Source organism: Zonotrichia albicollis, chromosome 3, assembly GCF_047830755.1.
Source record: "Zonotrichia albicollis isolate bZonAlb1 chromosome 3, bZonAlb1.hap1, whole genome shotgun sequence".
Lineage (NCBI taxonomy): Eukaryota > Metazoa > Chordata > Aves > Passeriformes > Passerellidae > Zonotrichia > Zonotrichia albicollis.
The window spans coordinates 13,572,321-13,587,880 of NC_133821.1; the positions used below are offsets into that span (position 1 = coordinate 13,572,321).

The 15,560-nt window shown below is 45.0% G+C and overlaps 2 protein-coding genes across 11 annotated transcripts in view; one reads left to right on the forward strand and one right to left on the reverse strand.

Annotated features, from left to right (window-relative positions):
* Positions 1 to 183, reverse strand: part of CFAP61 (cilia and flagella associated protein 61) — a 98,204-nt gene extending 98,021 nt beyond the window's left edge. For all 10 annotated transcript variants that reach the window (XR_012579399.1, XR_012579397.1, XR_012579396.1 and 7 more), the window contains exon 1: positions 51 to 183. The gene's annotated coding sequence lies outside the window, so the exon portion shown is untranslated. The remainder of the gene's footprint in view (positions 1 to 50) is intronic.
* CRNKL1 (crooked neck pre-mRNA splicing factor 1) lies at positions 169 to 12,886 on the forward strand. Its single transcript, XM_005486773.4, has 14 exons — positions 169 to 374; positions 559 to 711; positions 1,257 to 1,348; positions 1,446 to 1,604; positions 1,907 to 2,073; positions 2,897 to 3,075; positions 3,703 to 3,873; positions 5,136 to 5,327; positions 6,392 to 6,451; positions 7,239 to 7,319; positions 8,678 to 8,917; positions 10,022 to 10,123; positions 11,420 to 11,668; positions 12,634 to 12,886. Exons 1-14 carry the CDS (start codon positions 327 to 329, stop codon positions 12,799 to 12,801), a joined length of 2,061 nt encoding a protein of 686 aa, XP_005486830.1. The 5' UTR covers positions 169 to 326; the 3' UTR covers positions 12,802 to 12,886.
* The last annotated feature ends 2,674 nt before the right edge of the window (positions 12,887 to 15,560 follow it).

Sequence of the window (15,560 nt, forward strand, 5' to 3'; positions counted from 1 at the left end):
CCACACCGCCGAGCCGCCAGGGGGCGCCCCGCGGAGCGCAGGGAACTCACCTGCCCCGTGCCCGGCGCGGAGCGAAGCGGCCACAGAGCGTCCCAAGGACACGAAAGACCGGACAGATGGAACAGACGAGCCCAAGGAGGAGACAGGCCGAACAGGCGGTCCCACGGAGGAGACAGGCCGAACAGGCGGTCCCACGGACGGAACAGACAGTCCCGCTGCCGCTACCGCCCGGGGACGCGTCGCCGTTACCGCGGCAACGACGCACGGGCGGAGCTGCGTGAGGTCAGGGGCGCCGGGGCGGGGCCTGCGCGTACAGCGGCGGCAAGATGGCGTCCACGGCGGCCGGGAAGCAGCGCATCCCCAAAGTGGCCAAGGTGGGCGGCGGGGACCCCCGGGACCCCTCGATCCCCCTTGATCCCCCTTAATCCCCACTCGCACCGAGCCCTCCCGTCCCGGCGGGCTCCTGCCCGCAGCGAGGCGCCGGAGGAAGTTGATGGTCTCGGTGCTGCGTTGGGAAACGTGAGCCGAGCCCCCCCCCCCCTTGTATTTGCCTTGCAGGTGAAAAATAAAGCACCCGCCGAAGTTCAGATCACAGCGGAGCAGCTTCTAAGAGAGGCGAAGGAGAGGGAACTCGAGCTTCTCCCACCGCCTCCGCAGCAGAAGATCACAGATGTTGAAGAGTTAAATGATTATAAACTCCGGAAGAGGAAGGTACAGTAAAAAAACAAACAAACCAGTTTAATCTCGACATTCACATAAAGCACTACAATTCCACTGACTTTAGCTTAAACAAGATGTAGTCCCTATTCCTTGTGGACTTTTCAGGTAGACACCAATTCTTTAAAACTCCTTTTTCATGCTACTCTTTAGCAGAACCTGCACTTTACAGATGCGTTGCTTGACAAAATCTGGTAGCAAGCTACATCACCCCCATGTCTATATTCAGAACACTGAAACAGTAATTACTTGCACAATTAATAGGTGTTTTATTCATTACGAACAGTATCTGGCCAGCCATTATAAAAACATGAACAAACAAAGTAAATAACATTACAGTAATGCTGAGTTATAGATCTTATTTTGAAATAATTGTTTTGCTTGTGCAGATTTAGCCATGGTTTTGCTTGGCTTTTTGCTTTGAAAGTGCCTAAGCAAAGGAAGCATTTTATATATATTATAATACCCCATAAGCCATTTTTTATGTGAATGGGGTCTGCAGAAGGATTTCTGACTTACAGATGTAACTTTCTCCTCAGACTTTTGAAGATAACATCAGAAAGAACAGGACTGTTATCAGTAACTGGATAAAGTACGCACAATGGGAGGAAAGCCTGAAGGAAATCCAGAGGTAACAATGCAGCTGCAGGCATTTCTTACAACCCTTTTTAGTCCCACCCCAAAGCCTGGGAGGCACATTTTACCTGCCCTGTGCTCCTGTTTTCCAGAGCCCGTTCCATTTACGAGCGAGCCCTGGATGTGGACTACAGGAACGTCACCCTCTGGCTGAAATATGCCGAGATGGAGATGAAGAACCGCCAGGTCAACCACGCCAGGAACATCTGGGACCGGGCCATCACCACCCTGCCCAGGGTGAACCAGTTCTGGTACTGTGGCTGAGCACTGAGATCCCCTTCTGGCCCCAAAAACCCACCTGGGGTTGTGCAGATTATCCTGCTTCTCCAAGTCTTCAGGCTAGTCTGGGAAAAAATGGAGGAAGGTTGAAGTTTTGGGAAGGTTTTGTATTTTTTAAGTGGCAAGAGAAGGATGTTGGTGTGCCTGGGTGCTGCCAGTCACTGCTGTGCTTACAGGCATTTCTGGGGTGAGGGGAGCTCAGGGATGCACTCCATAAATCCCTGGAGGGAGGTGCTCACCATGTGATGGCAGAACCTCCATCTGCTTTGCCCAGGTACAAGTACACGTACATGGAGGAGATGCTGGGGAACGTCGCTGGCTCGCGCCAGGTGTTTGAAAGGTGGATGGAGTGGCAGCCAGAGGAGCAGGCCTGGCATTCCTACATCAACTTTGAGCTCAGATACAAGGAGGTGGACAGAGCACGAAGCATTTATGAGAGATATATCCTTTCCAGAGCCTGGGTTAACGTGTCCATTCTGTATTTCCTTCCCGGGTATTCCGTCACTGTACTCCTTTTCCTTGTGGTGTGCTGGGAATGAGCCAGCAGGAGGTGTTAAAAGCATGTTTAGGGAGAGCCTCCAGATGCAGTGCAGTGGCTGTGGATCCTGCCACAATAGTGTCTGTTCAACTGCACTGCTCATACAACCAGCTTTTGTAGCCTGCTTTGTTTTGGGTTTCTCCTCAGATTTTCCCTGACCTGTTGCAGACATCTTTTATGAAAAATCCTTTCCTTAGGATTTTTCCTCCTGAGAAGCTGAGAGGCCTCAGGAACAACATGTAAACATTGGTTGTCTGCTGCTGTGGAATGCAACAGGTGCATCTGTGATTGGTCTTATGTGGTTGTTTGTAATTAATGGCCAGTCACAGCCCAGCTGGCTTGGACAGAGAGTCCAAGACAGAACCTTTCTTATTCATTCTTTGCTATTCTATTCGTAGCTGGCCTTCTGATGAAATCTTTTCTTCTATTCTTTTAGTATAGTTTTAATGTAATATATATTATTAAATAATAAATCAAGCCTTCAGAAACATGGAGTCAGATCCTCATCTCTTCCCTCAACCTGAGACCCCTGTGAACACGGTCACACTGACCCTTCTCTCATTTTAACTTAACAGAAAGGCGCAAAACCTTTTGCATGCTTATACCTGTCAGTGTCTTCTTCCCAGCTTCTTCCCACGTGTGTGCCATGCTGGGAGACGTCCCTGGGAAGAGCCCAGCAGGGGCTGTGCCACTCAGGCAGAGCTGTTTCCTTAACAAGAGCTGCACTTGTCCTGGTTCACCCCGAGGTGAAGAACTGGATCAAGTACGCGCGCTTCGAGGAGAAGCACAGCTACTTTGCCCACGCCAGGAAGGTGTACGAGAGGGCAGTGGAGTTCTTCGGGGAGGAGCACATGGATGAGCACTTGTACGTGGCCTTTGCCAAGTTTGAGGAGAACCAGAAGGAGGTAAGGTCTTCATTTGAGTCATGCCAGTGTTTTTCATCTTGAGTATCAAAGGCATTTAACCTTCACTGCAATACTTGCAGTTCCCGGCACCTTGTGACTGCAGTCTGAGTTAGGGGGACAGTTTTTGTTTTTTGCTCACCTCTAGTTGCCTTTTGGTGCCATCAATAGAATGTGCTCTAAGGGAGATCTGCCAAACCCAAGACCCAACAGCATTGGCTCAAACCTGTATCCTCAGACTGGAGAGGTTCTGAGAGGTTTTGTGCCTGCATAATAAAAAATTGGGCTGGTCCAGATGTTTTTCACAGCCTCTAAGGTTCCCAGGCTGTTGTGAAATTGAAGACATTCTGTAAACCCCCAAACCACAACCTCTTAAATTGATTTAAATATTCTAAACCTGTAAATGAAGAAGAGATGATGGGGGCTGGCATTTTCAGGTGTATTTTTTTCCCCCTCAAAGTTTACTCATCAGAGAGATCTGTGTTAGTCCTGTTCTAAAGCAATTGCTTACCTTAGGATGTCCCACAGTTCTATGTTCTATCAAATAATACCAAAAGCTCATTGAAAGACTGTCAGGGAGGACAGAAACTGCTTTGTAAATATTTTTCAAATTATGTTTAATATTTTTAGTTTGAAAGAGTGAGAGTCATCTACAAGTATGCCTTGGATAGAATTCCAAAGCAGGATGCCCAGAATCTCTTCAAGAATTACACCATCTTTGAGAAGAAGTTTGGAGACAGGAGGGGAATTGAGGACATCATTGTCAGCAAGAGGAGATTCCAGTATGAGGAGGAGGTGAAGGTATGTGGGATAGGTACCCTCCAGGCTCACTGTACAGACAGCTGGTGCTTAAGGGAAATGAGTATTTTGTGATATCAAGGCTGATGAGTTTAAGTTACCCTTGAAAGTCAGTCCAAAAAAACCACCGAATGAATGTTCATTTTAGAGCCAGAATTCCATCCCTGGGGAAGAGAGCGGTATCTGCATTCACTGTTTTTTTTTTGTTTCTGCTTTCTGATTTAGATTGTGCAGGTGAGGGTTTTGGATTGAACTCAAGGCTTGGTACCCTTAAGGATAATGCACTTTAGCTTGTAGTTACTGCTTAGGTTAGGGAATATCCATTCCAGGACACCTCACCTGTGCCTAAGTACCTTTTTGTGAGAAAACACCTGTGCCACAGGTGTTAAAAATGGGAACAGACTTCCAGTACTAAAGTGATTTCAGCATTTATTATAATAAAAAGAAAGGCCTAAGGCAAGGGGGCCCATGGGCCGAGCCAGGAGCGTTCCTGTTGAGGATGCTGCAGCACTGGGGCTGCTTCAGCAGCCATGTCTCTGAGGTTCCAGGTGGAGCAGCACTGCTTTCCTGGGTCTTTTTTTCCTGTTTTTTGTCCCTTTGGATTGGTTTCTTTTTGGATCCTTCATTTCCATGAAGGTTTTAGATGCTTGATTGGCCCGTTAAGTTCTGTCCAGGTTGGCGGTTTGCTTGGGGAGTGGTGCACTTTACTTAGGTGTAATACAGTGTGTTGAGTATCACAATTCTTATAACTACCCTTTTAACCTCTTTTACAATAACCAAACTAACAGTACATGCTTAACAATTATCAGCTGTTTTACAACAGTTTTTAACCTATTTTTAACACACCTGTCTGCTGTTCAGTCCACACTGCACATTTCATTACTCCTTGTCTCTTCTCACACTTTACTTGGATCGCCTTCATTGAGAAGTGCTGAGGGTAAAATAACACCAAAATTTAAAGCCAAGTCAATTATAACCCAAAAGCACTTTATCACTCCTTGTCCCTTCTCACACTTTACTTGGATTGCCTTCATTGAGAAGTGCTGAGGGCAAAATAACAACAAAATTTCAAGCAAAGTCACTTATAACCCAAAAGCTCCACCATCAGCATCCCCAAGAGTGACTGTTTTTGTTAATATTCCATTGATCCGTTTTTAAAGGGGAAATTTAGAGGGGAATTTACTTGTCTAAGTAAAGGATGAGGCTCTGTCCATGGTAGTGACTGCAGTTTGCTTGCTGTTGCCCCTGTCCCCTGTGTGTGGAAGGCCAACCCCCACAACTACGACGCGTGGTTCGATTACCTGCGGCTGGTGGAGAGTGACACGGACGCCGAGACCGTGCGGGAGGTGTACGAGAGGGCCATCGCCAACGTGCCCCCCATTCAGGAGAAACGCCACTGGAAGAGGTACATCTACCTCTGGATTAACTATGCCCTCTATGAGGAGCTGGAGGCAAAGGCAAGTAGTGACAATTCGGGGTTTTCCTTTCCTTGTAGGAAATAGCTGCTGGTGTTTTAATAGGAAAACCAAGAGCTAAGTGTTGTCTGTGTTACTAGTTTTGTGTAACGTGCTTTACTATTTAAATACAGAGAAATTTTCTCTTCCAGTTTTCCCTCCTGTGCATAAGGGAAGTTGTGAGAAATAGCTACTCACTTTTCATTAAACCTTAAAAAAAAAAAAAACAGAAGACTGAATAAAGAAAAAAGGTTATGGCTCCGGGGTCAAAAGATTTTCCCTGCCATGTGCTCAGTCCCCTCACAATGGAGGTTTTTCCCTTTTAACCCTTCCCAAAGTTCTGTCCATTGACCCCTTCTCTGTCCAGGGGTGGAGATCTCTTCCTCGTATCCTGATTAGAGCTCAGATGTCACCACAATGACAAGCCAGCCCTCCCAGATGTCCCAATCCAGCTGTCCCTTGATAGCCACACCAGGAGTACAGCATAATTATAAATCTATAAACTTTTCTTAACCTATATACATGATATTTGTCCATTAATTGTGAGAGTCAATCATTGCATTACTCATTTATCAGAGGGGAAAAAAGCAAACTTGTTTCCCCCAATTCATTCAGAAACACACTGGTAAGAAAAGCAGGAGTGGGGATTTCTGGTGGCCCTGGCTGAACTTGTGAAATAGTTTTATAGTTAATAAAAACTGTTTGTGAAGCAGCCACATTGTTGCTCTTGTGATCTTAAAGGCTGTGCAAGTATTTATTGGAACATTAGAGCTGCTCTGAGTACAGAAAACTTGTTCAGTGTCTGTTAAAGGAAAAGACTTATTTTTCTTCCCACAACCAAGACACTCCTTGTTTTATTGTTGGCTTCCTAGCACTGAACCTTGCTTTGAAAGGTGAGTCTTGTTGATTCAGAAGCTACCACCTTTGAATTGTGCAAACTAAGTAGATAAGCATTGCTGATTCTAACCAGTTTGACTGAGACACTGTTTTGCAGTCACTGCAAGATTCAAATTCAGCATGATCTCAGATGAGTAACAAAGTGTTTTACATGCTGCCTGTTCTTACAGGATGCAGAGAGAACCAGACAGGTGTACCAGGCATGCCTTGAGCTCCTGCCCCACAAGAAGGTATGGCTCCTCCATCAGTCTGGCTCGACTTTTGGGGTAAAATGCCCTAGATAAGATCCTTTAGTTCTCTTCCCCCATTATATTCAGGAATATAAGCAGCTCAAAACAGCTGCTAGTGGGTTCATGAAGTCTTTGCTTAAAACTTCAAGTATCCCTTCCAGTTTCTCAAAACATCCACCTTCCAAAATGGTTTTCCAGTGGGGCCTCCATGGTCATCACCCCTGAGGCAGCTGTTTGACAAAGCAGCTTTCAGGTCTGTCTTCCCCATTACAATCAGTCTTCAAGGCTGATTGATTGGGGTTTTCTGGGGTTTTTTTTTGCTTGTGAACTTTAACTAAAATATCCCTGTGGCCAAACCTTTTCAACTGCATTGCCTTGGAATGTCAGAAAATCCTTGTTCATATTTGTCATTTATTGTGTCATCTGAGTGTCAGATTAATCTCAGTTATTAAGAGCTGATTAGCTATTAATTGATTCAGCAATAGCTTGTGTTTTGCCAGTTGATAATTGGTTAAAAAACTATTTTCTGCAGTTTAAAAGACTTCTGGCCTAGCCATTTTTGCTTTCACCCCAATATATTGTCCTGTTTTAGATAATGAACCCTAAACCTTTCAGCAGGAAAACACTGAGATCAAATGAGATTACCTCAAATGAGATTACCTCAAATGAGTTACCTGCAGTAAGAGTCATGTCTTGTATAGAAAGAATGCTTATTTTTTAAAGCAACTTGTGCAGTATTACATACTGACTTTCCAGCCTAAATAGCACTTTGTTCTTTTTCTTCCAGTTTACGTTTGCTAAAATGTGGCTGCTGTATGCACAGTTTGAAATTCGACAGAAGAACCTCCCCCTTGCCAGAAGGGCTTTGGTAAGCTTTTGTCAGAGCCATAATTGACTTCACTAACTAATAGTAACACAGGAACGGCATTAAAAGATCTTAAATTGTCCTTTTTAAATTGCTGATTTAATCCACTTAAAATAAAGCATCCAAGAAGTCTGCAGGGGCCAGCATTTACTGTCATGTATGATTTAAAAAGAAATGTAGCTTGTTCTGATGAATTAGCCCCGGGCAGAAGCACAAAGTGCTGCTCTGAATGCAGAGCACCCGCATCAGCTCAGTGCTCTTACAAGTTCTTAGCTGCTGCTGATGGCTTGCAGTGATACTTGTTCTAACAATTGTGTTTTAAAAAGCGTTGTAGATGAATGGGAGGTTTGCCTCTAGGAAATTAGGACCTGCCAAGCTGTGTGCCAGTCCCAGCTGCTGACAAAGGCAATCACTGGGATTTCAGGCAGGCTCAGGAGCTGCTGAGCAGGTTCACTCTGAGTGTCAGCATGAGGGGACAGCAGGGTGTGATGGGGCAGCAAGAAATGGCATCTTTTGAAATGAAAAACTTCCTTTCCCTTCAGTTCAGATTTCTTAGTAAGCTCAGGGATAGCATCAGGCATTTTGAGAGAAAGCCAGTGTTGGTAGCAGTTGGGGTGGTTTGACTTTCAAGAGCAAACTGATGGGGTTTCCACCCAAACAGTGATGGAGGGCACACGGAGAAAAACTGAGCATATTCTGAAATACAGTGGCATCTGCAGAGCTGGAGGCCCATAACAGCGACCAAACTGATGATCCCAAGTTGGGTTTCCTCCATTTTTCATAAATTCCAAGGTACTAAACATTAAGGAACATAGTGCAGGAGAGCTGTTGTAAGGGAATTCAGTCTCAAATTACCTCACATTGGCTTGAGGGAGCAGAAGCCACATTGCTTAATAAACAATAGTTGTCTATAGAAGTGACTTCAAGGCCAAGCTCACTACAGCCTGTCCCAGGTATATAGCCCATTCTTAACTCTTGTTTTAAGAGTTTCCCAGACTAAGAATGCAGAGTTGCCTCTCACAGCTTGGCTCAGGAGAGGCAGTTTTCTTCAGAGACTAAGATGCATCAGAAAGAAAGTGCTTTATAAAGACATTATTCTCCACCTTTCCATTGGTGCCAGCCAGCTGGCAGGGGTGGGCAGCCATTCTCTGTGCCAGGAGGAACAGTGTGAGGCCACAGTTTGTTTGGTATCATTTGTTTTATGAGATTCTTGGGAGCTGCTTACCTGCCAGGCTGGTACTGTGCAAAAAACCAAGTTGTAGTTCAAACACTTAAAAAATCAAGTGGGGGTTTTATTTTCCTGCAAGATCATTAAGAGTTTTGTTTTTTGGTTTGTTTTTTTTTTTTTTTATGCACAACAGGGGACATCCATAGGCAAATGCCCAAAAAACAAACTGTTTAAAGGCTACATTGAGCTGGAGTTGCAGCTGCGCGAATTTGACCGGTGCCGAAAGTTGTATGAGAAATTCCTGGAGTTTGCACCAGAAAACTGCACGTCCTGGATTAAATTTGCTGAGCTGGAGACCATCCTTGGGGACATTGACCGTGCCAGGGCCATCTACGAGCTGGCAATCGGCCAGCCCAGGCTGGACATGCCCGAGGTGAGCAGGGAGGGACTGAGTTAAGGTAGTCATTGCACAGTGTGGCTGATGAACATGTTGGTAGGAAAATTAATCCACAAACACCAGAGGTTTATGTCCAAAAAGAAGACAGAGGAGTCCTTTTTGGCTTTATTCCTCTGGGATCTCTCAAATTTTCGGAGGATGCAGCCTCTCTTTTTATCCCAATTTCCTGGTTGCATTCCCTTCTCGATTTCCCTCTAATGTATAACCCTCCCTTTTACTTTTTAATTCTTAAAGAATTTAGGAGTTTTTCTTTCCCCATTGTTTCTTTCATCTTTCAATGTCTAATTTCATTTTTCAGCAAACCTAAGGTTTATTTGTGAAAGCAAATATCTTTTTCCATTCATCAATCAGTGGAATCCTTCCCATTGTTTCTTTTATCTCCCAGTGCTGGTTTTATCTACCAGCAGACCCACAGCTTGTTTGTAAAGACAAATCCACTATTGCTCTCAATGTCAATAATCCACCAGATAAAAGATGAAGTGAAAGCTGTGTGGTTGATGGGCACCAGGTTGGGTGCTGCTCAGCCCTAATCCCAGGCTGTGCCACCAAACACCCTGATCCCTGAACCTTTTCTTGTGGTATTTTCAGAGTTCCCCATTGTTGGGAGGAATGATTTGAATCTGACTGCGTGTATTAGAAGGCTCATTTATTATTCTATGATATTATAGTATATAAAAACATGCTATACTAAACTATACTAAAGAATAGAGAGGGGATACTTAGAGAAGGCTAAAAGATAATAATGAATCTCGTGACTCTCTCTCCAGAGTCTGACACAGCCTGAACATCGTTGGTCATTAAGTTAAAACAATTCCCATGAAACCAATGAAACAATGACCAGTTGTTAAACAATGTCCAAACCACATTCCAAAGCAGCAAAACACAGGAGAAGCAGTGAGATAATTACTGTTTTCATTTTTCTCTGAGGCTTCTCAGCTTCCCAGGAGAAGAAATTCTGGCAAAGGGATTTTTCAGAACATATGACAGTGACAAATTTCTCAGGGAAATTTTACCATTATCTGTATTTTCCCCTCCCAGTGTGCTAAGGAATGGACATGATGAGAGGCTTCTCTGTTGCAGGTGCTGTGGAAATCCTACATTGACTTTGAGATTGAGCAGGAGGAGTTTGAGAAGACCAGGAACCTTTACCGGCGGCTGCTGCAGCGCACCCAGCACGTCAAGGTGTGTGTGGGCACCCAGCACAGGGAAAGCCTGGGCTCTCATCAGCCCAGGTTCAGGCTCTGAAGGGGGGAGGGAAATTCCTGAATTCCATACAACAGCAGGTCTATCTCGGGTGAAAGCAGCTTTCCAAGCAGCCCTCTTTGCTGAGCAGCTTTGGTTGCCAAAACATTGCAAGGAAATCTGATTTTTCCTGTGTCGCTTGGTGCTGTCATTGACAAAATTCACACAGATTTCTCATGACTTGAAACAGACACAAGAAATTGATCCACGTGTCACTCTTGTGCTGAGAATGACACAGGAACAGGCGAGAGGCAATATTGTAGAAAGAGCAAGACAAGGCTTTATTCAAGAGAACCACGTGATTTTATAGAGTGATATGAAACCTTTTATTTGATTGGCTAACTAACATAAACACTTTTATTATGCTCCATCCTTGAGGAGAACAGAAAGACCAAGTAGAAAAACATTACCAGATTTATACCACTACCAGAAAAACACTACTGCAGATTTATACTTAACAATCTTAAATTATAACATCCTTACAACTCCCTAAAAGTTCTCACAAGCCCCTGTGAGAAACTCTTGCTGTTTCTCTGTCCCATGGCATCCGCACACATGCCTTACATGAATGCTGTGTTCTGTCACAGACATCTTTTATGAAAAATCCTTTCCTTAGGATTTTTCCTCCTGAGAAGCTGAGAGGCCTCAGGAACAAAATGTAAACAATGATTATCTGCTGTGGAATGCAACAGGTGGATCTTTGATTGGCCCATCTTGGTTGTTTCTAATTAATGGCCAATCACAGTCAGCTGGCTTGGACTCTATGTCTGAGACACGAACCTTTGTTATCATTCCTTCTTTTTCTATTCTTAGCTGGCCTTCTGATGAAATCCTTTCTTTTATTCTTTTAGTATAGTTTTAATGTAATATATATCATAAAATAATCAAGCCTTCTGAAACATGGAGTCAGATCCTTGTCCCTTCCCTCATCCTCAGAGCCCTGTGAACACCGTCACAGAGTCCTGCTGAAGTGGGGTGAATCTCATGTGAAAAAACCGATTTTCTGAGCACCTGCTGGCATTGATCTTTGCTTTTTTATTATTTTCCTTTGCTGCTTTGTTGTTTGTAGCCTGTGTCCTGTGCGTGGTGGGACAGAGCAGGGCTGGAGCTGTGTGTGTGTGTGCTGTGCCCGCAGGTGTGGGTCAGCCTGGCACAGTCTGAGCTGTGTTTGTGTACCCACAGGTGTGGATCAGCCTGGCACAGTCTGAGCTGTGTTTCTGTGCTCTGTACCCACAGGTGTGGATCAGCCTGGCGCAGTTTGAGCTGTCGGCGGCGCAGGACGAGCGGCTGCAGCGCTGCCGGCAGGTCTATGAGGAGGCCAACAAGGCCATGCGCAGCTGCGAGGAGAAGGAGGAGAGGGTCATGCTGCTCGAGGCCTGGAGGAGCTTCGAGGAGGAGTTTGGCACCGATGCCACCAAGGAGAGGATAGATAAACTGATGCCTGAGAAAATAAAGAAGAGGAGGAAGCTGCAGGCCGAAGATGGGGTAAGGAGAAATGATGGCAGTAGTGTTTGTGTGCCCTCAGTGGATTTGTGCACGTGTGCAAACATGGGCTTTAATTTTCTGTTATTTCTCTAATGTCACCCTGACTTTTTAAGATTTTGTAAGCCTTCTGAGGTTTACATTCTTGAAACAAAATTTCTCACACACTTTCTGTAAAGAACTTATTTTGTTAGGAAAATTAATCCACAAACACCAGAGGTTTATGTCCGAAAAGGAGACAGAGGAGTCCTTTCTGGCTTTATTCACATAAAGGGAGAGGCCATGGGGCATTCCCCTGGGATCTCTCATATTTTTGGAGCACACAGCCTCTCTTTTTTATTCCGATTTCCCGGCCACATTTCCCTTCTCTCTTTTCCCATTGGCTGAGGTACTTGAGAGGTACAGCATCCCTAATATGCCTGATACCAAAGATTTCCCTCTAATGTATAACCCTCCCTTTTAATTTTTAATTCTTATGGAATTTAGGGGGTTTTTTTCCCCATTGTTTCTTTCATCTCTCAATGTCTAATTTCGTTTATCAGCAAACCTAAAATTTATTTGTAAAAGCAAATATCTTTTTCCATTCATCAATCAGTGGAATCCTTCCCATTTTTTCTTTTATCTCCCACTGCTAGTTTTATCTACCAGCAGACCCACAGCTTGTTTGTAAAGACAAATCTGCTATTCCTCTCATTTTGCATTCCTTTATAGAAGAGGAGAAATTTGCTGGGACTGTTGGTTTGTCCAGTGTCATTGGAGAGGTGGCACTTTCACCCTCCAATCCACTGTCACTTTTGGAAATCTATAAATGTTAGAGTCAGAAATTAAACTTCCCTATTTTCACCTTGAGAACACATTTTTTCATGTCCTACAGTGACATTCTAATTTCTCTTTCTTATTAGAAGCACCTCCTAATAGCCAACATTAACATGCAAATTAACCTCACTTTGTGGTATTTTTCTCTCTAGTCTGATGCTGGATGGGAGGAGTACTATGATTACATTTTCCCAGAAGACACTGCCAATCAGCCCAACCTCAAACTCCTGGCTATGGCAAAGCTCTGGAAGAAACAGCAGCAGGAGAGCGAAGCTGCAGCCATGGATCCTGACAAGGACATTGATGAAAGCCAGACTTAGTTCCTTGCCTTTTCCCACCCCTTTCTTGGGCCATTGTACAGTATTTTCATTGGTGATAAATAAATGTATTTGGAGAGTTTTAGTATTACCGACTTGAGGTGGATTTTGTGTGGAAAACAAGCACCATCTTGGGGTGGGTTCCCTTTAACAGTCCTGCAGGTGTCCATCAGTTAAAAGACTCTGCAGCTGGCACCAGTGATGGGAGAACTGGGAGAACTGGGCAGAGACTTCACTTCCAGCACAAGGACCTGTCCAAGGCTCCCACAGCCTATCCCAGCACTGCTCAAGGACATCACTGTGCCAGGGCAGCAGACCTTGAGTGTGAGAGAGGTCTCCAGCCATCATCCCTGATGAATTCTCCAGTAATTCTGTTAAATTCAGTTAAATTCAGTCTGTGTTTGAGCACTTCCATGTGCTGGCAGACCCCAGCAGAGCTGTGTCACTGCTCTGGGCTGGGCATCAAATCACTCTGACCTGTCCAGCTGTGGCCAGAGCAGATTTTTCTGCCCCTCCTGCACCTCTAATAACACATGCTTCCCCTCCCCTGCCCTCTCATCCCTGAGTGTTTCTGCTGCCCCACACCCCATTACATTGTAAATGCCATTTCTATTTTCCCTCTTTCAATCCCTCCTGCTGCTCTGTGCCCCGTTGCTTTTCACACTTCATTTTGATGTTTCCCTCTTCCCTACTCCCTATCTCTGCTTTTTAATTTCATTTAATTGAATTTGTTACGGAGTTTTCAGCGGTGCTAAGATTGTTTTCTTGTGTATATTTTGGCGAGGTTTTTTTGGGTGGCTTTTATTTTGTGTGTATGGGGAGAGGTTTGTTTGTTTCTTTGTTTTTGCAGTGCATTTTCTAGGAATTCCTTCCTTTTCTGAAGGTGGAGCCTTGCCTCTTTTTTTGCTGGCTTTGCTGCGTACTCTGCCAGTTTCTGGTATTATCTCTCTTAATAAGAGCCATTGTTAAAAAACCAGACTTTTGGATTTTCAAGCCAGGTTGATTATTGTGGGGTGGTTCTTTGTAAGAACAGGATTTGGATTTTTTGCCTTTTCAAGCCTTGAAACTCCTGTGAGGAGTGATCTGGGCTGACACCCTGAATGCAGCACTTCCAGGAGTAAAACCATTCCCCCTTTGGAATAGTGGGACTTGGGGGTTCAATGGGTTTTTCTCCTCCCACAGCCCTGCTCCCACCCCATTTCTCTCCCTCTGCCCTCTCATTGTTTCAAGCCCATCTTGAAAAGGGCAAACAGGAGGTTTTTATTCCACAACAAGTAAAGCAAAACCTATCTGCTGCTGTGACTTCTGGGCAGTGAGTGGTTCCATGGTTGAAGCATGACCTCAGGAGTGATAATGGACACAGATCTCTGCCCTCCTTTCCCCTGGAATGTGTGAGGCACCTGTGGAGCAGAAGCCTTGTGCCAGAGATGCCACAACTCTCCAGGAGCACTTGCCCATGTAACTCACGCCTCTGTTCCACCCACCATGAACCTGAGATGTTCTCTGAACAATTTCAGCATTAATCTTTTTGCACATTTCCAAAATGAGGAAGCCAAGCTCAAGAGTGGGACTCAGTTTTCCAGGGATCTACAGCAACAGTTTTCCCTCACATTGCTGAACTGAAGGAAGGAATTCTTCCCTGTGAGGGTGGGCAGGCTCTGGCACACACAGGCTGTGCGGAGAAGCTGTGGCTGCCCCTGGATCCCTGGAAGTGTCCAAATCCAGGTTGGACAGGGCTTGGAGCAACCTGGGATAGTGCAAGATGTCCTTGTTCCATACCAGGGGTAGTACTGGATGAATTTTAAGGTCCCTTCCCACCCAAACCCTTCTGGGTTCTCTCAATGCTTTGTAGCCTCTGTCCTCTCTGAGCTGGTGCTCTAATAGGCACTGAAATATTCCTGCCCATTTGATTTATGTCCATCTGCCTTGCTCCTGCAGAGCTGCTGTTCCCATGTTTAACTTATGAAACCCCAGTGCCCTCCTGGTCCATGCCTGGATTTATCACCAGGCTGGGTGGGAGAGAAACATTCCTGCTGGAAAGGCTGGGAAAGGAGAAGGGAGACACCCCAGTGGGGAAATGGCACCCCAAAGTTTAACCCTGCAGCAGCCTGCTACCTGAGGGGCTTTGGGAGAATGACATGCTTTTAGATCTTGCAAAAATCAAGATTTTTGCAAAAATCAGGTTTTCATGTGGAAGACGGAACACAGAGTGTGGATTTGTGTCGTGGAAAAGTGATCAGCTCAACAGCTACCTGGTCCACAGGGTGGGCAATGGAAATTTATGGGATTTAGGATGCATTTATTCTGGGACAGCTATTTCAAACCAGATTTGTACATGGAATTGCTTGTTCAAGAGAGGGCTGACTCCATCGCTAAGTTAGGAGTAAACAGATTTTATGCTCTGGAACTTGTGAGGCACAACCTAAACTGTCCCTGTCTCCCACCAACTGAGCAACAGCTGCTGCTGTGTTGGGGTCTGGAAATTAGTGACTTCACAGGCTGCAGGCCACCCTTGGGTTTATAGGGAGCATATTTTAAATGTCCTGACTCTGTTACGCACAGTATCTTTTGTGAAGCCGCCTTTTCACCTGTTTTCTATGAAAAATATCCTTCTCCGTGAAGGATTTAAAGTGTTTGTGTTCGTTCCACTTCTGTAGATACCATCAGTCAATAAAATGCTGCTCTTGAAAGAAGATAAATGCCTGTGTGTGCTTGGAAGTTGTGTTCTATCAGTGGGTGGTTTATCTGCTGCCACAAGAGCT